The sequence below is a fragment of the Excalfactoria chinensis genome, chromosome 1 (genome assembly GCF_039878825.1).
Source record: "Excalfactoria chinensis isolate bCotChi1 chromosome 1, bCotChi1.hap2, whole genome shotgun sequence".
Taxonomy (NCBI): domain Eukaryota; kingdom Metazoa; phylum Chordata; class Aves; order Galliformes; family Phasianidae; genus Excalfactoria; species Excalfactoria chinensis.
Window position 1 is genome coordinate 222171 of NC_092825.1, and position 24520 is coordinate 246690.

At 51.6% G+C, this 24520-nt stretch overlaps 2 protein-coding genes across 3 annotated transcripts in view; one reads left to right on the forward strand and one right to left on the reverse strand.

Moving 5' to 3' along the window:
* Positions 1-1252: 1252 nt before the first annotated feature.
* Positions 1253-5178, reverse strand: LOC140262153 (guanylyl cyclase-activating protein 1-like). The gene is made up of 4 exons (XM_072356348.1): positions 4981-5178; positions 3528-3677; positions 1751-1841; positions 1253-1427 (listed from the first exon to the last, which is right to left on the reverse strand). Exons 1-4 carry the CDS (start codon positions 5176-5178, stop codon positions 1300-1302), a joined length of 567 nt encoding a protein of 188 aa, XP_072212449.1. The 3' UTR covers positions 1253-1299.
* A 1790-nt stretch (positions 5179-6968) lies between these two features.
* GOLGB1 (golgin B1) overlaps positions 6969-24520 on the forward strand; it is a 41808-nt gene continuing 24256 nt past the window's right edge. The window contains exons 1-10 of one of the 2 annotated variants that reach the window (XM_072327610.1): positions 6969-7043; positions 9803-9931; positions 10985-11087; positions 11765-11917; positions 12633-12785; positions 13980-14138; positions 15624-15746; positions 16196-16309; positions 18726-19134; positions 20319-20380. In XM_072327610.1, the coding sequence (XP_072183711.1) occupies positions 10992-11087; positions 11765-11917; positions 12633-12785; positions 13980-14138; positions 15624-15746; positions 16196-16309; positions 18726-19134; positions 20319-20380 (1269 nt within the window). In that variant the 5' untranslated portion in view covers positions 6969-7043; positions 9803-9931; positions 10985-10991. The remainder of the gene's footprint in view (positions 7044-9802; positions 9932-10984; positions 11088-11764; positions 11918-12632; positions 12786-13979; positions 14139-15623; positions 15747-16195; positions 16310-18725; positions 19135-20318; positions 20381-24520) is intronic. The other variant, XM_072327617.1, reaches the window with a different exon arrangement.

Consider the following 24520-nt stretch of genomic DNA (forward strand, 5'->3'; position numbering starts at 1 on the left):
GCATCGGCACTGCAGCACTGCAGCACTGCGGCACCGTCACTGCAACACTGCAGCACTGCAGCATCATTGCAACGCCGTCGCTGCAGCACTGCAACACTGCAGCATCATTGCAGCACCGCAGCACCGTCACTGCAACACTGCAGCATCATTGCAGCACCATCAAAGCACCACAGCACCACTGCAGCATCGTTGCAGCACTGCAGCATCATTGCAGCACTGCAGCACCGGCACTGCAGCACTGAAACACTGCAGCACTACTGCAGCACTGCAGCACCGTCACAGCACCACTGCAACACTGCAGCACTGTCATGGCACTACTGCAACACTGCAGCACTATTGCAGCAGCACCATAGCACCGTAACAGCACCACAGCACTGTAACAGCACCACAGCACCGTGCTATGCCCATCCCTGGCAGCGACCCCCAGTGGCAGCAGCAGCGCAGCTGTGACAGGGGTGCCCCGTCAGCCCCAGACAGGTGACTCCCTTCATCCCATGGGTTCCTACAGATGGAGCTGCAAAGCTGCCGGGAGCCCCGTGTGCGCTGTGAGCGCTGCAGAGCTGTTGGTGGCGCAGTGGCAGAGCGGGGCGGTGACGCCCATTGCGCTGGTGGGCGCTGGGATCTTTCTGTGCACAGCAGAGGTTCCTCCACGCTGCGTCCTCACAGCGCTCACTGCAGCTCTGGCATTGCCCTGAGTGCAGCACTGCAGCTCCAGCATTGCGCTGAGTGCAGCACGGCAGCTCCAGCATTGCCCTGAGTGCAGCACAGCAGCTCCAGCATTGCCCTGAGTGCAGCACGGCAGCTCCAGCATTGCCCTGAATGCAGCACAGCAGCTCCAGCATTGCCCTGAGTGCAGCACTGCAGCTCCAGCATTGCCCTGAGTGCAGCACGGCAGCTCCAGCATTGCCCTGAGTGCAGCACTGCAGCTCCAGCATTGAGCTGAGTGCAGCACTGCAGCTCCAGCATTGCCCTGAGTGCAGCACAGCAGCTCCAGCATTGCCCTGAATGCAGCACAGCAGCTCCAGCATTGCCCTGAGTGCAGCACAGCGCAGCAGGTGCGGCTGCAGGACGCGGTCGTGGTGCTGAGCCGTTGGCCTTTGGGCTGCAGGAGCCCCCCGTGCAGTGCTGCACAGCCCCCACTGTTCCGACCCTGCACGCCCAGTTTCCGTGCTCGTGCAGCAATGTTCTCTCTGACCCCCGCAGCTCTACGGCAGTTCCTTTCCGTTCTCCTTTCCACCCTGGAGTTCTGTTTGTCCCAGCAGCGCTGTCCTCCCCGGCTCGCTCTGCCCCCAGCCCCGTTTACACGCTGTGCCGCCGGTTGTTGATCATGGCCACGATGTGCGACAGATCCAAACTCTTCATCATCACCTCCATGAACTCGTCATCTTTCCTCGCTCCCTCCACAAATTCATCCAGGGAAAGTTCCCCTGCGGGGCACAGACGGAGCAGAGTGGGACGGGGGCTCGGGGGGGAGGGGGGGGGGGGTTCTGCCTTTCCCAACGGGGGCTCGGGGGGGGGGTTCTGCCTTTCCCAACGGGTGGATGTTTGGGGGCCCCGCCGGCGCCGCCCGCTCCTCCCTCTGCCATCAGCTACGCCCAAAAAGGGACCAAAAAACCCTATAAAATGGAGCCAAGGACCGAGTACAGGGCACGAATCCCATCGTGCTGGGGGGACCCCTCCCAACGGAGCGGGCCGTTCACAGCCCTGCGGGCGGCTCCCGGTGCCGGGGCGGCTGCGGGGCGTTTCTCACCGTCTCCGTTGACATCGATCTTGTTGAAGACGCGGTTGGTGAACTCCTCCGCGCTCGTCTCGTGGTCGCCACCATTGATGGCACGGATGGCCTGCGAGAGGAGAGCGGGGAGGGAGATGGGCAAACGCAGCGGGGACGCTCAGCCCTGCCAGCGGGCACCGAGGGGAATGGGGGTCTGCGGTGCAGGAGGGGCAGGTCGGAACTGAGAGCTGCTGAATTGGGATCCCGGTGCAGGAGGGGCAGATCGGAACCGAGAGCTGCTGAACTGGGATCCCGGTGCAGGAGGGGCAGGTCGGAACTGAGAGCTGCATATTTGGGATCCCGGTGCAGGAGGGGCAGGTCGGAACTGAGAGCTGCTGAACTGGGATCCTGGATGAAACTGCCCCAAGTTTGTCCAGCTGTGGGGCAGGTGGGGGTGGGAGCCAACATCTGTGCCGTGCTGAGCGGAGCTGACGTCCTCTGAGTGATGGGTAAATAGAGGCGTCCCTCTAGGGAGCAGCACTGACATGGGAGGGTTGACATCGGTTGGGTGGGAGGGGAGGGGGGAGAAAGTACAGGGCTGGGATCTGACGGCTTGAAATGTGGAGTAACAAACAGCCCGAGATGCGGCAAGAGGGGGAAAATGGGGGAAAACGAGGGAAAATGGGGGAGGGGGAATGGGGCAAAAGAAAAGGAAATGGAGAAAAACCAAAAGGAAGTGGAGGAATAAAAAAAAAACACGTGAAAGAAAATGGAAAAACGCAAAAGAAAAGCAAGGAAAAAGAGGGGAAAACAGGGGAAAACAAGGAAAGAAACAGGGAGAAGATGAGGAGGTGGGGAAAACCAGGGGAAAATAATAGAGCAAAACTGGGGAGAGTGTCTGAAAACTGGGGGCAAAAATGGGAAATGGGAGAAAATCAGCAGAAAACTGGGGGGATAAAAGATGACAGTGGAAAATAAGGGCAAAGAATGACAAGATCGGGAGGATGGGGGGAAAGGAATGGTGAGCGGGGAGAATAAGGGGAGAAGAGTGGAAAGCAATGAAAAACAAGGAAAAAAGACAGGAAATAATGGAAAAGGATAAAAATAGGCAGCGATAACAAGGGAAAGCAGGGAAAACCAAGTGAAAAGCAGAGAAAACAAAGGGAGACCATAGAAAATGGGAAAAGAAGGGAAACCAAGGGGGAGAGGTTGGTGTTTCCTCTTTACCTTCTCCCCTTTCACTCTCCGTGGTAGCCATTGCCTTACATTGTCTTGCCTGTAACACTTATTAATCGAGATAAGCAAATTGGCCAATTTTAGCTCCAAGAGGAGCATTAGTTGTATTAATTCTTCATCCTTTATTGGTTCAGCATCTTTCTAAGCTCCAACAGAAGAGCCCAAATGGAGACCCGTGATTGCTGCCACGAAGCCATTGCTGTTGTCCCAACCAAACCTGGCTGTCAGTGCCTGGTCCTCCCCAGGATAGGCCCTGCTCCTCAGAGCCTGTAGAGCTCAGCCCTGGCTCATGGTGGGGACACTTTTAGGGGCTGACCCTAAAAGGAGGGACCGATGGCGGGCACTCCCTACATCTCCTCCTCCTCTTTCCCTCTCCTGAATGGAGGTTGTGTTCTCAGCCTCTGCTCCCAGGGAATGGTGGTGGGATGGGAGGGGATGGTCTCAAATTGCACTGGGGAGGGTCAGGGTGGAGACGGGGACCAAGCTGTGCTCCAAAGAGCGCTCAGCACTGCACAGCTGCCCAGGGCAGTGGGGAGCCCCCATCCCTGGGGGTGTTCCAGGACCACAGCTGGGGACTCACCTTGATGATGTTGAGCAGCTCATGGCGGTCGATGCAGCCGTTCCCATCCACATCGTACAGCTTGAAGTACCAGCGCAGCTTCTGCTCCATCTTCCCGCGCAGCACCAGGCTGAGGGCTGCCACGTACTCCATGAAGTCGATGTACCCATCCTGGGGCAGAACAAAACAGGGACCCACTCAGTGCCTCCGTGACGGGATGAGGATCCTCAAGCATGGATCTGGAACCCGGCACCACTCTGCGCTCCCAAGGTTTAAAGCCGGCTTAGATCCGGGTTGGGAATCCCTGCTCCATTCCCCTCACCATCACACTCACTGTATTTTGTCTTAGGATGATGAATCTGAAGTGGAACTTGGCCTCAAGATGTGGTTCATTGTGACACATGGAGCTCATGGGAGAGCTCTGAGCAGAGCTGCATCCCTGGGTGGGTGGTTGCATCTGAACCACCCAAGGAAGGGCAGCAGGGAGGGGACAGCTTGCACAGGAACAAGACACACAGCTGTTAATTAACAGAGCTGCTTCTCAGCACTGTCATCATTGGGACACAGAGTTGGGAAGAGGAGCATCTGGGGAGGCAGCCAGGGGTCCTGGTGCACTGGGAAGAGCCACGTGGGATTGACTGAAACCATGGGACACCTGGAAACCACTTCATCCAGGGTGCTATAAAGACTTACATGGTATTTGAGTCTGGAATTTGAGCCTTTCCTGTCTAATGCATGTGTTCTAGAAGGACAATGAAAGGCTCAAGAAAGCTCCAGCTTTCAGTCTCACCACCTCCCACTGACATCTCACGGGTCAAAGGAGCCCAAACCAATTAACGCCCTGCAGTGATATCTCAGGGTTCATAGGTGAACTTGAACGAGGCTGTTAGATAATGAGGAGTTACTCCCCTTGGCTGTTAGATAATGAGTTACTCCCCTTGGCTGTTAGATAATGAGTTACTCCCCTTGGCTGTCACCCGTTGTTGACCCGCACTGATTTGCCCCTTGTATTCTGCTGCTTTACACCATATTCCCTTGGTGGTGTTGTAACAGACAACCCCAAACTGCCCAATGCTGCCAGGACTGCAGTGCTGGTAGAGGCTGTTACTGATGGTCTGGATGGGGGGATTGGGTGCATCCTCAGTAAGCAGGGATGTAAATAAGGAGGGGTTGGTCTCCATCCGCAGGGAATGGCGATGGGATGGGAGGGGATGGGCTGACGGTGCGCTGGGAGGGTCAGGGCGGAGATGGGGACCAAGCTGTGCTCCAAAGAGCGCTCAGCACTGCACAGCTGCACAGGGCAGGGGGGAGTCCCCATCCCTGGGGTGTTGGGTCAGCACAGGGATGGGGCACTTGGGGACGTGGGCAGTGGGATGGGATGGGCTGTGGATCCCAGAGCTCTTTTCCAACCTGAATGACTCCACAGTTGTTTCTCTGGTTCCAAAGGGCGCACTCTTTCTCGCAGGGAACTCACCTTGTTCATGTCGAAGGTTCGGAACATCTGCTCGATGTACTCGTTGGCCTGGGGGTCCAACCCGCGCAGCCCGAAGAACTGCTTGAACTCGTGCTCCGTCAGCTGCCCGGACGGACACTCCGTCATGAACTTCTTGTACCAGTGGTGGATCTCCACGGCCTGCAGGTCGTCCACCGTGGAGCTGCTGTTGTTCCCCATGGCCAGAAAGAGGAGCCCTGCAGGGTCGGTCCTCCCCGTCCCGCTGCTCTCACCGCAGTGCCCCCCTTTGCTCCCGTCCACGTTCAATGTTAGTCCCGAAACCTCTGACCTTCCCCAAGCCCATTAGGAACATTAATCTGCTTAGAGGCTGAGCAACGGGCCCCAAAGTTTCAGCGACACAAACATTCTGCTTAGAATGGAAAGAAGGTGTGAGATAATCCAGCAAAGCGCTGCTATTCTGGGAGCTGCGTTGGGTTGAGGAGGTTAAGCAGATGCCTCAGAGCTGCACCGCTTTTGGACGCTGCCCTATTTATAACCTTGGTATAATTAGACTCAGAGATGAGGTGGAAATGCTGCCAGATGTGGGGTTTGGGGTGGGGTGAAGCTCTGCCCCTCTGCCTGCTTTTATACACTTGTAGATTGTGGGTCATCTTCAAAGGTCTCAGCCAACTGAACTGTTCTATTCCTATTCCAGTCTAATCTAAGCTATTCCCACCCCATCCCACTCCATGCCATCCCTGTCCTATCCCATTCCATTTATTCCTATTCCATTCCTATCCCAACTCATCCTATCTGATTCCCATTCCCAGTCTATTCTGTCCCATCCTGTCCCATACCATCTCAGTTTCTAACCCCAGCTCCAGATGAGGGACTCATGCACAGCATCACGTGGAGATGTGTGTGTGTCAGCATGCAGCCCTGTGCCCACCAAACAGCAGCGTGGGGTGGCCACCAAACATGTGCTATATGGGATCAATGAGCTGTATGGGATCAAGGAGCTGTATAGGATACAGGGCTATATGGGATCAAGGAGCTGCATGGAATACAGGGCTATATGGGAGCAAGGAGCTGCATGGGATACAGGGCTATATGGGATCAGTGAGCTGTATGGGATCAATGAGCTGCATGGAATACAGGGCTATATGGGAGCAAGGAGCTGTATGGGATACAGGGCTATATGGGATCAGTGAGCTGTATGGGATCAATGAGCTGCATGGAATACAGGGCTATATGGGATCAAGGAGCTGTATGGGATACAGGGCTATATGGGATCAGTGAGCTGTATGGGATCAATGAGCTGCATGGAATACAGGGCTATATGGGATCAAGGAGCTGTATGGGATACAGGGCTATATGGGATCAATGAACTGTATGGGATACAGGGCTATATGGGATCAAGGAGCTGCATGGAATACAGGGCTATATGGGAGCAGGAGCTGTATGGGGTCATGGAATTGTATGGGGCCAAGGGGCTGAATGGGGCCAAGGAGCTGTATGGGAGCATAGGGCTGTGCCGTGTCACGGGGCCATGTGGTGGCCACAGGACACTATGGGGCCACGGGGCTCTATATACAGGGGGGCTCTATACACAGGGGGCTGTATAGGGCTTTATAGGGCTGTATTGGGCCGTATAGGGCTGTATAGGGCTGCATAGGGCTGTATACAGTTCTCCAGGCCGCATTAACGGAGCGTAAAGAGGATGGAAGTGAATTAACGGAGCCGCGGGCCGCCCGCAATTAGAGCAGCGGCTCCGTCCCGGCTCATTAACGAGACACGAGGCCGGAGGCGGGAGGGGGCGGGGCCACGGGGAAGAACGGGGGCGTGGCCAAGGGGGGCGTGGCTGCCAGAGCAGGGCGAGGCCCCGCCCCCCGCCTCGACTGACCAGTCGCTTCCTTGTTATGGGGCGGGGCTTCGGTGCCCGGCTCGGGATTGGCGGTTTAGTGCCACGTGTTCTCAATCAGCTGTGGGCGGTCTCCTCATCTCCGCAGCTGATTGGCTATTCTTCTTTCGGGGGGCGGGGCTAGAGGCCGGAAGCCGCGGCGGCGCGTTCCGGTGCTGAGGTGGCTGTGGCGGCTGTGGCTGAGGTGGGTTGGGCCGGGCCGGGCCGGGCCGGGCCGGGCCGGGCCGGGCCGGGCCGGGCCGGGCCAGGCCAGGCCATGCGGCGGTCGGTCGGTCGGTCGGTCGCGGTTCATCCCGCTGGGGTCGGGGGGTGGAAGCGGAGCGGCCTGGCGGGGCGGCGGGGAGCGGCGGTCGGGAAGCGGAGGAGCGTGTGCCGCGTCTGACACCGGTGTGCATAAGTGGGGATCTGACGTGAAGCCACCGGGAGCACAGAGGGGCTGCGGAACCCAACTGCAGTCATAGAAACACGGCACGGCCTGGGCTGGAACGGACCCCGGTGCTGATCCCGTCCCGGTGCTGATCCCGTCCCGGTGCTGGTCCCGTCCCGGTGCTGATCCCGTCCCAATGCTGATCCCATCCCAACCCCCTGCTGTGTGCAGGGTCCCCAACCAGCAGCCCAGGCTGCCCAGAGCCACATCCAGCCTGGCCTTGAATGCCTGCAGGGATGGGGCATCCACAGCCTCCTTGGGCAACCTGTTCCAGTGCGTCACCACCCTCTGGGGGAAGAACTTCCTCCTCAGATCCATCCTGAACCCCCCCGTCTCAGTTTAACACCGTTCCTTCTTGATCAGTGTGAGCCCGGAGGGCTGGCAGAACCGCCTGCAGTCAGTGTGAGCCCAGAGGAGCCGTGGCTGCCCGCTGTGCTGTTTGCACACTGGGTGAGGCAGTGGGGCGTGCACTGAGCTGCGTGCATCCTGTGTTTGCTGGCGGCTGTTGATGAGGGAGTTGCTCAGCCGTGTGTGATTCCTTCCCGCCCTGTGCTCAGCTTTAGTGCAGTGTTTGCTGTTATTTCCACAGTGCTTTCCTCAAGAACTGGCTTCTCATGGCAGAGCTTCTGCTCTATGGGGGCAGAGGGGCTGTGTCGCTGGGCCCAGAGGCATTGGAGTGGGGCTAAACCCCATTGGTGGCCGTTAACCAGCAGTGCTCCTCATGGCTCGGGATTGGGGCAGGTTTAACAGCTTTGTGGGTGATCTGCACCAGGTGGTGGAGTGTCCCCTCGGGAGGTGGAGTGTCCCCTCAGGAGGTGGAGTGCCCCCTTGGGAGGTGGAGTGCCCCCTTAGGAGATGGAGTGCGCCCTCGGGAGGTCTGCAGATGGTGCCAGCTTAGGCAGGAACACTGATCTGCCTGACGTTAGGAGTCATAGAAGTTGGAAGGGACCTTTAAAGGCCGCCTTGTCCAATTCTCCTGCAGTGCACGGGGCCGTTACAGCTCCATCAGGTTGCCCAAGGTCTGCTCCAGCCCGGCCTTGATGGTCTTGAGGGATGGGGCACTCATCGCATCTCTGGGCAACCAGTTCTTGTGCCTCACCAGCCTCACTGTGAAAGACTTTTTCCTTATATCCAAGCTAAATCTACACTCTTTATGCTTGAAGCCGTTTCTCCTTGTTCTGTTACCGCAGGCTCCGCTCAAGAGTCTGTCCCCTTCTTTCCTGCAGCTCCCCTTTGGGTATTGGAAGGACTGTCTGCAGATTGATCTGAATAGGATGGATCAGTGCTGTTCAGGAAAGCCAAATGCAGTGTCCTGTGCCTGGGTCATAGCAACCTCATGCAGCAGTGTTGGCCTGGGGAAAAGAGCCTGGATGGAAAGGACCTGGGGGTGTTGGTTGGCAGCTGAACACGAGCCAGCATCGGGCCCAGGTGGCCAAGGAGGCCAGCGGCGTCCTGACTTGTAGCAGCAGCAGTGCAGGCAGCAGAGCAGGAGGTGCCCATCTCTCTGCATGGCACTGCTGGGGCTGCAGCTCAGTGCTGCGTTCTGTTTGGGGTCCGTCTCTCTACAAGTTGGAGGAATGCGATCAAAAAATGAGGCTGGTGAAGGGGCTGCAGGAGAAAAACCTCTGAGCAGCCACTGAGGGAATCCGGGTGGTCCCATCTGGGGAAGTGGGGGCTGAGAGGAGAGCTCATTGCTGGGCAGCTGCCTGTCAGGATGCTGCAGCGAGGGGGGTCTGTCCCTGTGTTCAGGTGATAAGTAACGGGATGCAAGGAAAGGGCCAGGAAAGGTGAGGTGCTGTGATGGGCTGCGCCAGGCAGTTTAAGAGGTGGTGGATGTGGCTTAGTGATGGGTCTGGTAGTGTCAGCTTGGGATTGGACTTGTTCTTAGGGGTCTTTTCCAACCCGAATGACTTGATGATGGTAATTAAGCAGATGGGAAGTGGGAGCACTGGGCTGTTTCTTCCCCAAGTCAGTGAGACCAATGTGACTGCCAACCTAGCTTTGGGACAGTAATTCTGCTCCTGAGTTCAGTCTTTTCTGTTACCAGCTGGGTGAGCAGTTAATGGTGACAGAAGTAGTTTCCCTGTGAGCCTGTGTTACTTTGGAGCTCCGTGATGGATGTAGGCCAGCTGGGATGCGTGTGAAGTACAGGCAGGATGTTTGTGGCACTGATAAAGAATGCGTGCACTTCCAGCTTTGTTGTGGTGTCCTTCACCAGAAGTGTCATCCCTGGTCCTGTTTGCAGGAGTCCAAGGCCTGCCTTCTTTGCTTTGCTGCTTCCCAGCTGTTCTGTTCTGCAGGCTGCAGAGACCAAGTTTGTGCTCTGAAAGCGTTAGAAATCAGAGCGAGGGTTTTGCAAGGACAGGAGAACTCACATTTTCCAAACAAGGAGGACTTTTCACGTTCTGTGCTTATCGCAGATGAGTGGTTGTAGTGGACCCAGAGTGTGCTGTGTAGGAAGGAGAGAGCTTTTATCTCCTTGCTGCCAAATAAATTGTTTTTCTTCTGCCTCCCAGGACTTTTTGTTGCTGCGACTTTCCGGGACCCACAAGATAAACAGGAATGGTGTGAAGGAGCAGCACTGCCCTGGAAACCTCCGCCCTGCTGAACAAGCAGACCTAGGAGCTCCTCAGCCCATGAAGGAGGTTGGTGTTCACGTGGCCTTTTTGCTTCCTGATAGAGAAACACACATTGGCACACTTAGTTTAAAGGCAGGTGGCTGGAAGCTGGGACTGCCACGCAGAAGGGATGCAGTGGTGTTCTCTTCCTTGTTGGTGTTTCCATGCTTTAAGTGGCAATGTGAGAGGAAGGGTCTGTGTGCAGAGATAAAGGAGACTGAGTGTATGGCCAGCTTGAGAAGTCTCCTTCTGGCTAAGCAGAGACTTATAAACTTCATGTAAGCTTGAGTTTGTATCTGATGTGATACTTCATGTCCTGTTGCAGTCAGGCTAGAGCAGGGAGAACTGTGAGCAAACTAAAAACTCTTCCTGCCTCCTCCCTCCAAGCAGCGTGGGGGAATGGGAGCAGCATTCAGTTTGTAATGCTTCACCTCTGTACTCCCTCATTGTCGCTTTGCTGTGAGGTCCCTCCTATGGGATTCCATCCTTCCCAAACTGATCCTGCCCGGGCTTCCCACGGGAATGGATTGCTCCACTGTGAGGCCCCTCGGGCTGCAGCTCCTGCCCAGTGATGTGCTCCAGCGTAGACTTACCTCCACGGGCTGCACTCAGGCCTGGGGCCAACTCCTGCAGGGCCTTTCCATGCGCTGCAGCCTTTTCAGGCCACATCTGCCTGCTTTGCAGTGGGCTCCTCTCCACAGGCTGAAGGGAGCTTCTGTTCCGTGCCTGGAGCACCTCTTGCCCTCCTCCTGTGCCACCCTGGTGTTCTGTCTCTGAGTGGTGCATCATTTTTTCCACCTTTCTTCAGTCTGCTCTCCCAGAGGCGCACTCAGCATCCAGAGCTGTCTGTGGTTTAACCCCAGCAGGCAGCTCAGCACCACACGGCTGCTTGCTTTCCCTCCCTAGGTGGGATGGGGAAGAGGACTGTAAAGGTAAAAGTGCAAGTTCTCAATAAGCTGATGTAAACCGCTGTGTTCTCTTGGCAGAGGAGTTGTATTCTCCATAAGCTTGACCAGCGCGGAGGTATGCCTTTTTTCCCCCAGCAGTTTGGCTGTATCCCGACTCTTTGCTCTGTTTCAGGCTGAAGATGCTGAGCCGCTTGTCAGGTTTGGCAAATAGTGTTCTACAAGAGCTGTCTGGGGACGGTGGAGATGCAGTTCCTGAGTCTGAGTCCTCTGTCACTGTAAGTGCCCCGTAGTGGAAAGGCTTCCAAACCTGACATAGAATTAGTTTGGGGAGCATAAACCATCTGGCTGCAGTGAGAGCTATTTCTTCCTTCACTGTCGAGTGCTGAAGTGAGTTTCTGAGCCAACATTCCAATCTGCTTCTGTATTCCCAACATCTTAAGTCAGCGCTTATGTGGGGCAAACCAAAATCTACTTAAGTTTCTTAATCTCAAAGTGATGCTGGAAAAAGTATTAGAATGAGAATGAAGAAAGATTTCCAAGTTTTAATGGTTCTGTACAGCAGGAAGGGGAGCTCTACACAGTTGGGTGCCAGGAGAACATTTAGACATAGAATCATAGAATGGCCTGGGTTGCAAAGGACTATAATGCTCATCCAGTTCTAACCCCTGCTGTGTGCAGGGCTGCCAACTAACAGCCCAGGCTGCCCAGAGTCACATCTGTCCTGGAATATCTGCAGGGATGGGGCATCCACAACATCTTTTTCCCAAGGATCTTTTCCCACTGTTTCACATCATCACATATATCCATCATCACATATAGTCTGTAGGCTGCATGATATGTTTGCAAGGAACAAGAAGGCAGCGTTTAGGAGTGGAGCTGAAGGTGACCCCTGGATCTGTGCTGTGCTCTGCTTGGACTTTCCTCCTCCAGAGCACTCATCTCACTGTTTCAGGTAGAGCCTCCAGAGCTGGGAGGAGGAAGCATGGAGGAGGCACCCGAGGACTTGTTGGAGCGGTTAGCGCAGACTGAAAAGCTGGTTGTCCAGCTGAAGGATTTGATCCGAGAGAAGGATGCCCTGCTCCAGCAAAAGGAAACTGTGCTCAAGGTATCATCTCTTCTGCCAAGGGCTTAACAGCAAGTTTGAAATGCTGTGTCAGCTTTCTGTGCAGGCCGCTTTGTGTTTTCTCCTGCCAATGAGATGCCGGCACTACTGAAGGTGTCAGTTTCACGGGGCCTTGGGATTCAAAAGAGTGGGCCCCAAACGCAGAGGTGTGGGATTGCTTCTGTGCCCTTTGCTGAGCTGTAGCTGCCTCTCCAGTAAAGATGTTGCATCCGCATGCCATGCACATTTGGGCTCGTCATTGCTCTAATAGGTGCTAATATCTTTTATGTGAGTGGGTTTTTTTTCCTTCAGTTGAGAGCATTTGAGGCCTACCAGGCTGCGCTGCAGCCACCCAGCAGTCCGGTGGTTTACAGCATTTAAACAAATGTACGTATTGCTTATCCTGAGGCATTGCAGGAGAGGAAGTGCTGAGGGGCTGCATATTGTAGTGGGAGTCAAATTTAGCTTGTTCTGACTGCTAGGAGATGCCCCTTGAGTGGTCCATCCCTTGGAGAGGAGCAGAAGCATGCAACTGTTTTGCTGTTTATGGCACTTCAGAGCAAGTTTGTTTCCTGGATCTTTTAATTCGCATTGGTAGTGAGGAGGGTTTGGGCAAAGAGGCAGACCTGACAAAACTGCAGCTTTTCTCGGTGGTGCTTTCAGGGTGGTGACAGCACCGATATTTTAAGCACAGTCCGTTGGTGTTCTTCTCTTCCAGGAGGAACGTGAGGCTGCGGATGCGAAGCTGATGAAGCTGAAACTTCAGGCCAAAGCCAAGTTGGCATCTCTGAACAAACGCATCGAGGAGCTGACAGAGAAGGGCCCTCTGCTGCCTGCACAGGCCCTGCCAGAAGAGCAAGTGTGTGCTAAGGTTGGGAGAACAGGGCTAGCTGAAAGATGTTGCTTCTGCAGGTAGTCTGGGGTTGCCCTGTGTTGTAGGTCCTGTCTCTGTTGTTAGCAGGAGATTCATAGTCCCAGCAAGGATGTCCGCTGCAGGAACCTGATCTGTCCAGCTTCTCCCTACTGCAGACCTCCTTGGGGTGCACAGCTTAATCCTACTGCAGACCTCCTTGGGGTGCACAGCTTAATCCTACTGCAGACCTCCTTGGGGTGCACAGCTTAATCCTACTGCAGACCTCCTTGGGGTGCACAGCTTAGTCTCCTCAAGGGTATCGGTCAGTTTCATGTTGTGTATCTTCAGTACACTCTTATGGTTAAGTTCTTGCAGAAATCACATCTGTGTGTGAGCTGGAGGTTTCCAAAGGTCACCTGTTCTGATAGCACAGCAAAAGGAAGGTAGGCTGGAGTACAAGACAGAAGGAGTAGTTGAAAGGCAGTAACTTAAATGTAAGGTGGTATTTCTAAGCCTTGTATCTTCCTGTGCCTTTGCGATGTTTCATGGTAAACAGGAGCTGTTTGTGTGAACCTGGGTAAGAGCAGGGGCAGGAATGTCCCATACCAGGACGTTAAAGAAGCTGCTGTCATAGGAGCTATCATAGACGCTGCTGAGTCTATGAGGACTTCAGAAATTGTTCTGCTGACCACATAAGCTTTTTAGAAATACTAAAGACCGTGCTCCTTTTTCTCACAGCGTCCTTCTGGGCAAAGCATCCAGCATACGGGTAGCCAAAACCACAGTGCAGTGGGTGAGCAGTTGGCTGACAGGTGGGGTTCCATCCGGCTGCAGGGGTTCTGCAGGGCTCTGTTTTAGGGCCGTGTCTCTCTGATGCTTTTGTCAGTGATTTAAATGTCTTGAAGGTATGCGAAGTAAGTTCGTGACAGTGCTGAGCCGAGCTTAGAAGAAACATAACTTCCTCTTAGAGCCGTATTAGGAAGGTGGGCACCAAGAAGGTGGCACAGCTATTGAAGTGAGAGGGCTTTACTGGCGAAGGAATAAAGTGAAAAAGATAAAGTAAAAGGGTTTTCTTTTTGTAAGTGGTAAAAGAAAGAAAAGCATATGGTTGGAAGTCAAATGCAGGAGTGTTTGGTCTTTTGTTTTTTTCAAACTTGACTGTAATACCGATAGTTTTCTGAAGTTTCTTTGCTTCCTGATTCTTTCTTGCAGTGTCAGAATAACCAAAATGCAAGAGAAGAGCATAGGGATGAAGCTGAAGGTCTGGAAGAGCAGCTCAGGGAGCAAGAAGAGGCTGTTAGGGATCTGAAGGAGCAGCTGGCTTTAGCCAAGATGAATCTGGAAGATGCTGAAATCAAGCATGCATCACAGGTACGTGGGTTTGCTGTGGTCCCTCGGGTGTAGCTGGAGTTCCCTTGGCCATCCAGCAGCCAAGTTTGCTTCTGGTCTTGACCTTGGGTGCTATTCCCCATCTTTCCCTTTTGAGGGAGGGGATCTGCCCGTCTGCTCTGTGCTGGGAGATCTCACCTAGAGCACGGAGTCCAAATGGGGAGTCCTCAGCACAGCAGAGACACAGACCTGTTGGAGCGTGTCCAGAGGAGGGCCACTAAAATGATCCAAGGGATGAAACAGCTCTTCTATGAGGACAGGTTGAGAGCTGGGGCTGTGCAGCACCGAGAGAAGGCTGTGAAGGGACCTGAGAGTGACCTGTCAGTGTCTGCAAAGGAGCTGCAGGAAGGAAGGAGACAGAGTACTGAGCAGGGGCTGCGGTGATAGAACGAGGGGAAATGGCTTCGGGCTCAAGGAGGGGAGATTTGGGTGGGATGTAATGAAAAAGTCTTGCACAGTGAGGATGGTTGAGGCACAGATTGCCCAGAGATGCAGCGTGTGCTCCATCCCTGGAGACTTTCAAGGCCAGCCTGGATCAGGCCCTGGGCAGCCTGATGGAGCACACACTGTGCGTTGCAGGGCAGTTGGGCTAGATGGCCCTGCTTTTAATACCATTGCTGCCTATTTCATGCTTGCTCCTCCCCAAACATCCTAGATCCATGCATTTCCATGCTTTCGGTTCTTCCTCCAAATGCCCCACAGTCTGTGCAATCCCAGAGCACAATTGGCTGCTTCCCACCCTGTATCCCTCAGCAATATCCACCACTTTGTGCAAAAGCTGCTCAGCAGTTGAGTTCTCTTACTGAGTTTCCCTCTTGGATAATGGTGGCTCTGTGAGCAGCAGGTGAGGAAGCAGCTCCTGGATGGGGCTGGACATGAAAGCCCTTGGTTTGAGTTGGGATTTGGGCTCCTGCCTGCTGTTGTGTGTTGGTGGATGTGTTTTGGCATCTTATTGCTGTCATGGGATGAATTTTGGAGCTTCTTCCATCCCCACCAATGCCCCTCTCTGTTTTGCTAGGGATGAGCAGATGAGCTTGTTATCACATGGCTGCTGCTGCTGCTGTGATCATTTATGGAGTGGCTGATGTTAGTGCTCTGACGTCGTTTTAGCTTCTGATCTGTGAAATGGGCTGGATCCTGCAGTTACAAAACCAGAAGTTGTACCAGCTCGTACTTACATAGTGATTATGTTTGATCATTCTGCATATTTATAAATGGAAGTTCTGTATCTTTGCTATACGGGATCTGAACTGTCACCAATTAATGTCTGTATGTTACAACTGATGAAGTTACTGTCTGACCAAAGCCACACAGGGGGCTGCCAGGCTGCCGGCATCGCCAGGCACGTGTGATGTGCTGATGCTGAAGGGATGCCTGCACATCTGTCACACTCACAGCCCTCTTGGTTATGTTTGCTTGTTCCTTTTTCCTCCCTGGGTTCTGTAGTGTTTTGGTTTCTGTTTTCAGCTGAGCTTGCTGCAGGAAGTAATTGAGGAGAAGGAAGCTCTGCTCAAAGAGCAGGTTCATCGGCACCAAGCTGAATCGCTGAGAACAGCAGCCAAGGCAGATCAGGAAGCAGAGGTGCAGCAGGTATGTTTGTGATCATCTCCTTGTTATGAAGAGAAAAGAAAATGCATTTTGTGAGTCACTGGGAAAGCTGTTCTCAGCAAAGTGAGCAGGGATGGGAGGAGACGGGAGCTGATGGCTTGGGGATGCTTGGTTGCTTTTAGAATGGATATTTCACACTTCCAGGGTTGCCCCTTTAGCCTGCTGAGCTTGTTGCAGGTAGGTATTGTTCCCTTGATGCAGGAAGGAATGCAGTTATTGTTGAATACGGCTGTAATGCTGCCATTCCCTATTTGTGAAACAGCAGTGAGCTCCCCTTGCTGCACCTTGGTTCCATGGTAAACATCAGTAGGAGCAAAGTTATTTGGGCCGTTAAAGTAACTGTTGCAAGAAGTGGGTGGGTGGGTGAAACTGAGGGATGTGGTCCTTCTGCATTAGCTTCTCAGAGGCTCTTATGGACCCAACTCCCACAGACCCTGCTGACGCTTCGGAGGAAGCTGGAGGAGCGAGAAGAAGCTCTGCTGGGACAAACACAGGTGGTGGAACTGCTGCAGCAGGAGCTACGTGGGGCTGAACAACAAAACCAGGTGCCCTTTCATGTACTTGTTGCCTTACTCCCATGTGTCTGAATGGCTGGAGGAGCTTTGTACAAACAAAGCTTGGGAGTTCCCGGGTGGGCTCGTTGCTGGCAGAAGGATTGCGGCACGGAATCAGCCAGCAGGTTCATTAACGCATCCCTTCCTTTCAAAGAATAGCTCAGATTGAATTGCGGTAGAAAAGGAAATAAAATGAATGCCACTACACAGAGAATGTTTCAGCAATAATATTATTGCACACATCTCATGATATCTGCCTCTGTTTTTGGCTTTATGGTCCCCCTGTAGAGTTCTTGGCTTCCATCTGGATGAGGATGAGGGATACAATGCGCTGTCAGCACCACAGGTCTCCAGACAGGAGGAATTTGGTGTTTGTGGCTCATTCCTCCATCCAAAATCCACCTGGAGCCATTTTTGTGTTTGCTGAGATGCTTTTACACCTCTTTGTTAGTCCACAAGTTCACGCTGTGTCTGGTTTTACTCTGCTTGGTGTGTTTGATGCCAGAGCTGTATGTTGTGCAATACATCACAGAGTTCTCCTTGTCTGTTTTGTTACTCCCCAAATCAGCTGTTTCCAGTTCCAGAACTGCCCTTTTTAACCAATCTCTGTGAGGTGCCGATGGCCTTTGGGTCTCCATTGCATCCCTCACTTCTGTCATCCCTTCATGTCCTCCCCATGTCCTGCTCTGTGCTGCTGCTGCTCAGCCCCTCTGCTATTTCCCACTGCTGTATTTCCCCACACTGTGCAGTCAGTCGTGACTATTCCATCTTACAAAGAGCGTGTTCCTGTGGCTGCTATCCACCTCTATATGAGAGTAAACAGGAAAACTGGGACTGTACCATATAAGGATGAGTATAACGAATTTTCCATAGTTGCCCAGTAAGCAGTAACATGATTGCAGCTAAACCAAGTGAAGCTGCTTCCAGTGCAGATCCTTGTGATGAATGCCTTTGTATTTCCAATCTCACAGCTTCTCCTCGGTCTCAGTAATGTCTAACCCCACCATCCTTCTTCCTTTATTTATAACGTGCTCTGTGAGAACATGGCAGGATGGTCTGCGTTTTGTTGGTGAGGGCTTTGAAAGCTTTTGGGGTACCTGGAGCAAATGGGAGCTGCTTCATTGTAGGTTTGGAGAGAAGCAGAACTAACTCATTTCTGACCAAACGGCTGCAAACTGCTTCTGTCGCTCTGAAATGAGTCAGTTTCTCTTGTGCAGAGAAAAATATCTTCATCTTGGGGATCCATTGTGATAGTGCACGTGTTTTCCTTACTGTCACCATCACAAGGTTTGCATTACGTGTTTAGCGGATGCAGTTTTGAAGAGGCAACAAGAGGCCATTTTTTGTTCCTTTTGTGTAAGCTGCTTGAAGGGCTCTGATTTATTTTGACTTTTTAATGTTTTTTTGGTAGCTGCCTCCTCCCCCCTCCTCACAGCCCACCCCCAGTGCTGGAGTGATGCAGGTTATGATGCAATTTACACATAGACAGATTTATTCTCTCCTATGCGTTGCTTTCCTGTTGTCCCCGTGTTCCTACCAGGCACTGAGGTGGAACCTCCCAGTGCCCAGAAAAGGTGAAGAGCCTCATTGAGCTGCTTGGTACTCATTGCTGCTCATCCTGCTGGTGGATGAATTCCTTCATGCCATGGTCCCCAGATTCCTCCTCTGTGCCTTTGACTCCCCCTACACCCACTATATGGTCAGCAGGAGAACCTGGTACACCCATCTCTCAAGGTCTTGGGGCAGAAGATGCTCCTCCTACCCACAGAGCAAAGGGAGCTCCCAGGAGTTAGCGCTGCTGCTCACTCATAGCTCAGGAGAAGGAAGTTTGGCAGACTGAATTCCGGCATGGCTGTTGGGGTCTGTATCTCTTTCCTGGCTGGCTTAAACCTCTGCTCAGTGTCTGCCAGTTTGCTGAGGTCTTCCATGTCTCTGGGTGTAGCGTGGGGCACTGTGTCACCTCCAGGTCCCTGTTTGAACTTTGATTTTTTGGACATAATTTCACTCATTTGTTCTGCTTGTTAATTGCGCTTCGTAATTGTTGAATTCTCCCTTTTTGTTGTAGTGCTTCCTCCCTTTCTTGAGCAGCTTTTTTTCCTCTAGAAGGGAATTCATGGCCTCTGCTTTACTGTTTTCTTCCTGTCCTATCCTCTTGCTCTAAATAAACGTGTTTATTTTCTATACTCACACTGAGAGCTCTTGTTTCTCCCAGTGTTGTTTCCTTGCAGGTTGCAAACAGTAGGGCTGCTTCTCTCTGATAAATTGAGAGTTCTGCTATTTTTATTTCCTTCTTTCTGCTGCTAAAGTATATGAAAAAGATCTGATGGTGATTTTAAGATGCAGTTCAGGGACTTTGCTTTGGTGCTGTGCTCATCTGAGATGAATTAATTTCCATATCCTTTTACAGGTGCTACGAGATCAGTGCCAGAAGATGGCAGTGGATCTGAGCTCTCTGAAAGAGGTGCTGGATGCAGAGAGACGAGAATCTCAGGAGCTCAGAGAGAAGATGGAGCTGGAAGTGGCTGAGAGGAAGCTGTGCTCCCATCGCTTGCAGGAGGAGGTGCAGTGTCTTTCAGAGCAGCTGGAAGAGGCAAGATCAGCACAAGCGGAATTAGAGAGATACAGTGGATTGGAGCAGAAGCAGAGACTGGAAATGGAAGAGAAGAATCTACAGATCAGTTGTCTTAAGGCAGCTGAACAGGAGCTCCAATCCAGCAATGCTGCCCTTGTAGCTGAGAACAACCAGCTGAAGCAGGAGGTTGGCCAACTGTTGGTGCTGTCTGCTGAAAGCAGCACAGCAATGCAGGATCTACAAGGTGAGTAAGAGCAGCGTTTTGGTGAAGGGGGTCCTCAGTAGCCTAAGGATTTCTGGATTGCCTTTTGCTTGACTTTGTTCCTATGGCAGCTCCTGAGGAGCTCGTGGTGCCAGAGTTCCCAGTTGCACGGGAGGATGGGGATGGTGTTGAATGGCAGATCTCTGTAGCACAGTGCTGCTGACCGCTGCCTTCTGGCACAGCCTGTGCAGCAGGAGCTTGTCTGAGGGTTTTGAGTGAGACTGTCAAAAGCCTTTTCATCCAGCCAGCCAATGCTGGTCTCTCCCCTTAGCTGCCAAGCTGGTTGTTTCATCATATCGGTGCGGCGTTGTGCCGATTGTAAGTGGTGTTTGTATGCCAGTTTCCAGAAATAGAAGGATGAAAACCTACTGGCTCAAACAGCAGCTGAATTCTTGTGCCATTCTTGACTTGGACAGGAGCACTTAGTGTCTTCTTCTTTGATTTGTACAACTTCTCATTTCATTTTTATCCCAATGAAATTTGAAGTATTCTACTATAACAGTAATTTGTTACCCCTCCTTCATAGGGAAGTTTGTTTCTTCGTTTAAAAAGAAACACAATAAACAAAAAAAGCCCCAACATCCTGAAACTCTATCAGGTGTCGTATGATTTCAACCTAAGTAAGAACAGAGTAGAATTGTTTGTTTGGAGGGGACCAAAAGCATCAACAGCAGCTGCCTGAACACGTCAGGGCTAACAGAGATTTGGAGCACGTTGCTGAAGTTGGAAACTAAATGAGCATTGATGAGTGTGGGGTATCAACCATCTCTCTAGGAAGGCTGCTTTGGTGTTTGCCCACCCTCATGGTAAAGAGATGCTACCAAGTACTCAGTCTGAATCTCCCCCTGTGCAGCTTTGTGCCGTTCCCATGCATCCTGTCACTGATTACCAGGGAGATCATCGTGTCCCTCCCCGTTTTCCTTTCTCAGGGGAAAAGAACAGTAATATCTTATTTTCTAAAGGCTGCTTAAAATCTGCATTGTGCTTTGGTAGTTCTCATCTGTCAGGGTAAAAAAAGCACACTGTCCAAAGCCAATGTGATGCACTGTCACTCTGTAAGCTCTGTGTCCCGTTCTCTAACGTTCCTGAAAGAATTTCATGTTACTTTCTGAATGAGAGTTTTAATTTCCCAATAAATTGTTTCATGTATTTTTTCGGTGTTTCAGAGACGTCCCAACTCCTCCAGGAGCCTCAGCAGGAAGCGACGACGGCTGCAGAAAACTCAGAGGTAACGACTGAGCGGCTGAAAAAAGTCAAAACTAAAACAGGTCAAGGACTGGCCTTAAAAGAGCTGAGCTCCGATGGCCTTTGTTAACAATCCTCTTTGGAAGGTTATTATTAACTGGATTAATGGTGGAAGACAGAAATAGCTTCCAAATGCTGCTTGTCCTGTGTTCTTACCAGACCACGTTTCCCTTTGCTGTCTGTTTGGAATTCTTGTGTCCTTTATCTGCCCAACCCATGTTCTTGCTATTTTCTATCTCTTATGAGTCAGTTCTTCAGCAAAGTCATAGAGAGTTCTCAGGATATACAGATCCAAAGGCTTGACTGTCATTACAGGATGCCTTTCAGACCCTTCCCATCCCTACTGCCCCGATGGGGTCTGGCAGACTGACCGGAGCATGCTGAGTTCTCCATCAAACAGAAGACTTAGGCTGTATCTTTGTATGCTTCCACCACTGTATGGGAGATTGGTAATCACAGCCTGAACCTCTGATTAATCAGCTGAGGCAAGTATGGGGTCAGCTGTGGGAGCACAGGTGAGAGTGATGTAGCTGTGCTCCCGGAAGGGGTGGAGCTTGACTCCATCCCCTCTGAGACCTCATTTAAGGGCTGACTCCCACTGGAGCAGTATCTCTTGGAGATCGCTCACCAGGGAGGACTGCCTCAGCTGCTTCAGTCAAGGCACCACCGTTGGTGAGTTTTCCCTTTACTCATTCACTTATATACCTTCTGTACATTTTGTTTCCATCTGTACATTTAAAACCAATACATTTGGCGAGCCAGGCAGGAGCCTGCAAATATCGGAAAAAAAATGTCTTTCCTGTGGAATGTGTTTAGCTGGTTCAAGGGGGAGAAGATCACCCCCTTAGGGAAAATCCTCCCTGGACAAATACCAGGGTTTGAGGCATCCCCATATTTTCAATTAGCGACGATTATAGAACAATGGGGGCCCTTACGGGTAACGGGCAATATGTCCCCTTACCATCTAACTGAATACTTTCAGGGGTTGCAAAAAGATATTTTGACAACCAAAGAAAGGCAAATGGCTGCATCCATGGCTGCTTGGCCTTTATTGAATGCTTTAAATCAGGCAGAGGTTAAATCAGATAAGATTGAACATGAAAATCAATTATTAAAAGCCCGCATTGAAAAATTGGAGGGCGAAATTAATCTATTAACGGGGAAAAATTCATCATTTTTTTCAAACACCCCCCAAATTAGATATATTACAATGGATGATAGCAAGGATCCTGAAACATCGGATCAAACTAAGGTCACCAAATCTGACCTAGAAGAGCCACTTAAGACGGACTTATTAGAAGTCCGTCCTATGGTAACCCAAAAAACAAAAAAAGTCCAGGAGCGACCAGCAGGGGTGCCTCCTGATCAATGGACCCCTGCTGACTCCTATTTACACGTAACAGCACGTCCATATACACCCACTGAACTTATGGATCTAGTACAGCGCTTCAGGCAAAGACCAAGGGAAAGTGTCCCAGCCTGGCTGTTACGATTATGGGACTCGGGAGCTGAAAGTGTAATAGTTAGCGGCTCCGAGGTATCTAAACTAGCAACTATAACAGTCCATCCTGCCCTGAGGCAGAGATTGTACTCAGGGTCCCAGTTCCCTGAAGAGAATCATTCGATCGTAGATTGGATAATGGCTGCCTGCCGTATGGTATGGTCAAATAAAACAGACATGCCAATACATACAGGAATGTGGTCTTCTATGGAAGACCTACAAAATTATATCCGGGAACTAGGCATGCGAGAGGCTGTCTATGAAGATGTATCTGTTAGTCCGGACATGGTGAAGTTTTCCGCGGGAATGAGGGACCTAATCTTACAACAGGCTCCCTCACATATGTATGGAACATTGGTTTCTATATTGAATCCTCTAGTGGCCGCAGAGGCAGCAGTCCAACATGCTGCCCAATTGGTAGCGGACCTGGGGGAAACGGAGCGCCTAAGAACCAAGCGCAATATTAGAGTAATTGAAGATCCTGAAGTTTTTCCAATAGCCCGAGCCAGGAGATCGGCTCCACGAACCCCTCGGGCGGGACCCATTAGGGTGTCCTGAAAACAAATGTTTAATGATCTACTCCGAGCAGGTGTTCAATTTGCCAAAATTGATGGGCAGCCCAATCACGTTCTGCTTCAGTTGTGGAAACAGCTGAAGGATGAACAAAAATTTCAAAACCGCCCCAAAAGACCGGGGATAAGGCTTATAGAACGACGACCAACAACAGTTTGGAATCTAGAAGACTTTATCGTGCCAAATAGGAAAAAGAGGCCACCTCAGGTGCCTCGGGTCACAGTACCAGAGGCATCAGAGGTAAAAGACTTGAATCTGGCCCAGTTTATGGCGTGATGAGGGACGTCAGTCACCCTAGGGCCTCTAGACGGGACCGGAGGCCCTATGTGGAATTGACAATATATTGGTCCCGAGAAAATGTGCAGAAGGTTATGGCCCTCGTTGATACGGGGGCGGAAACATCTATAATTTATGGAGATCCAACAAAATTCAGAGGGAACAAAGTAATGATTGGAGGCTTTGGGGGACAGACCGTTCCAGTCACCCAAACTTGGGTAAAATTGGGGGTCGGGCGCCTCCCACCACGGGAGTACAAGGTATCTATTGCCCCAATTCCGGAGTACATATTGGGAATTGATATCTTGTGGGGTCTGGCTCTCCACACAACAGTGGGAGAGTTCCGGTTGCGGCAGAGATGCATTAGTATCCGGGCAATTCAGACAATATTGAGAGGCCATGCAAAACATGAGCCTATTTGTCTGCCCAAGCCACGTCGGATTACTAATGTAAAACAGTACAGACTCCCAGGTGGGCAGGATGAAATAACAAAAACAGTGCAGGAATTAGAAAGAGTGGGTATTATAAGGCCTGCACATAGCCCGTACAACTCCCCAATATGGCCAGTGCGAAAATCGGATGGAACATGGAGGATGACAGTGGATTACAGGGAATTAAACAAGGTCACGCCGCCCGTTCATGCAGCCGTACCCAATATTGCCTCCCTAATGGACACACTAAGTAGAGAAATTAAAACGTATCACTGTGTCCTAGACTTAGCGAATGCATTCTTCAGTATTCCGATTAGTGAAGAATCACAAGACCAGTTTGCATTCACATGGGAAGGCAGGCAGTGGACTTTTCAGGTTCTGCCGCAAGGGTACGTGCATTCACCTACTTTTTGTCATAATTTGGTGGCGCGTGATCTGGCTAAGTGGCAGAAGCCACATAATGTAAATTTATATCATTATATTGATGACCTCCTGTTAACGTCCGATTCATTAGAGGCGGTGAGACAAGCAGCAGATTTATTGATAGCTTATCTGCAAAAGAGAGGGTGGGCTATAAACCCACAGAAGGTGCAAGGTCCGGGGCTATCTGTAAAATTCCTGGGAGTAATTTGGTCCGGAAAAACCAAAGTACTACCCAGTGCAGTAGTGGATAAAGTCCAAGCGTTCCCAGTCCCTACAACATCAAAACAGCTACAAGAGTTCTTAGGTATATTGGGGTATTGGCGCTCCTTTATACCTCACTTAGCTCAGTTGTTGAGGCCATTGTATAAGCTTACCAAGAAGGGTCAATCGTGGAACTGGGGGAAGGTAGAACAAGATGCTTTCCAACAGGCAAAGCTGGCAGTTAAACAAGCCCAGGCATTGGGTATATTTGATCCGACCCTCCCAGCTGAACTAGACGTTCATGTTACCCAGGATGGTTTTGGCTGGGGCCTGTGGCAACGCCAGAGTTCTGTTCGAACCCCCATTGGATTCTGGTCTCAGGTTTGGCACGGAGCAGAAGAAAGATACAGCATGATTGAAAAACAGTTATTGGCTGCCTATTCAGCGTTACAAGCGGTAGAGCCAATAACGCAAACAGCAGAGGTTATAGTTAAAACTACATTACCGATCCAGGGGTGGGTAAGAGATCTAACTCACCTTCCTAAGACAGGGGTGGCCCAAGCACAGACGGTAGCACGATGGGTCGCCTATCTAAGTCAAAGAAGCAGCTTGTCTTCGTCTCCACTCAAGGAGGAATTACAGAAGATCTTAGGCCCAGTGACATATCGCAGTGATACGCCGAAAGAACCAATGGTCGCTCCACCAGAGAAGAGCCCTG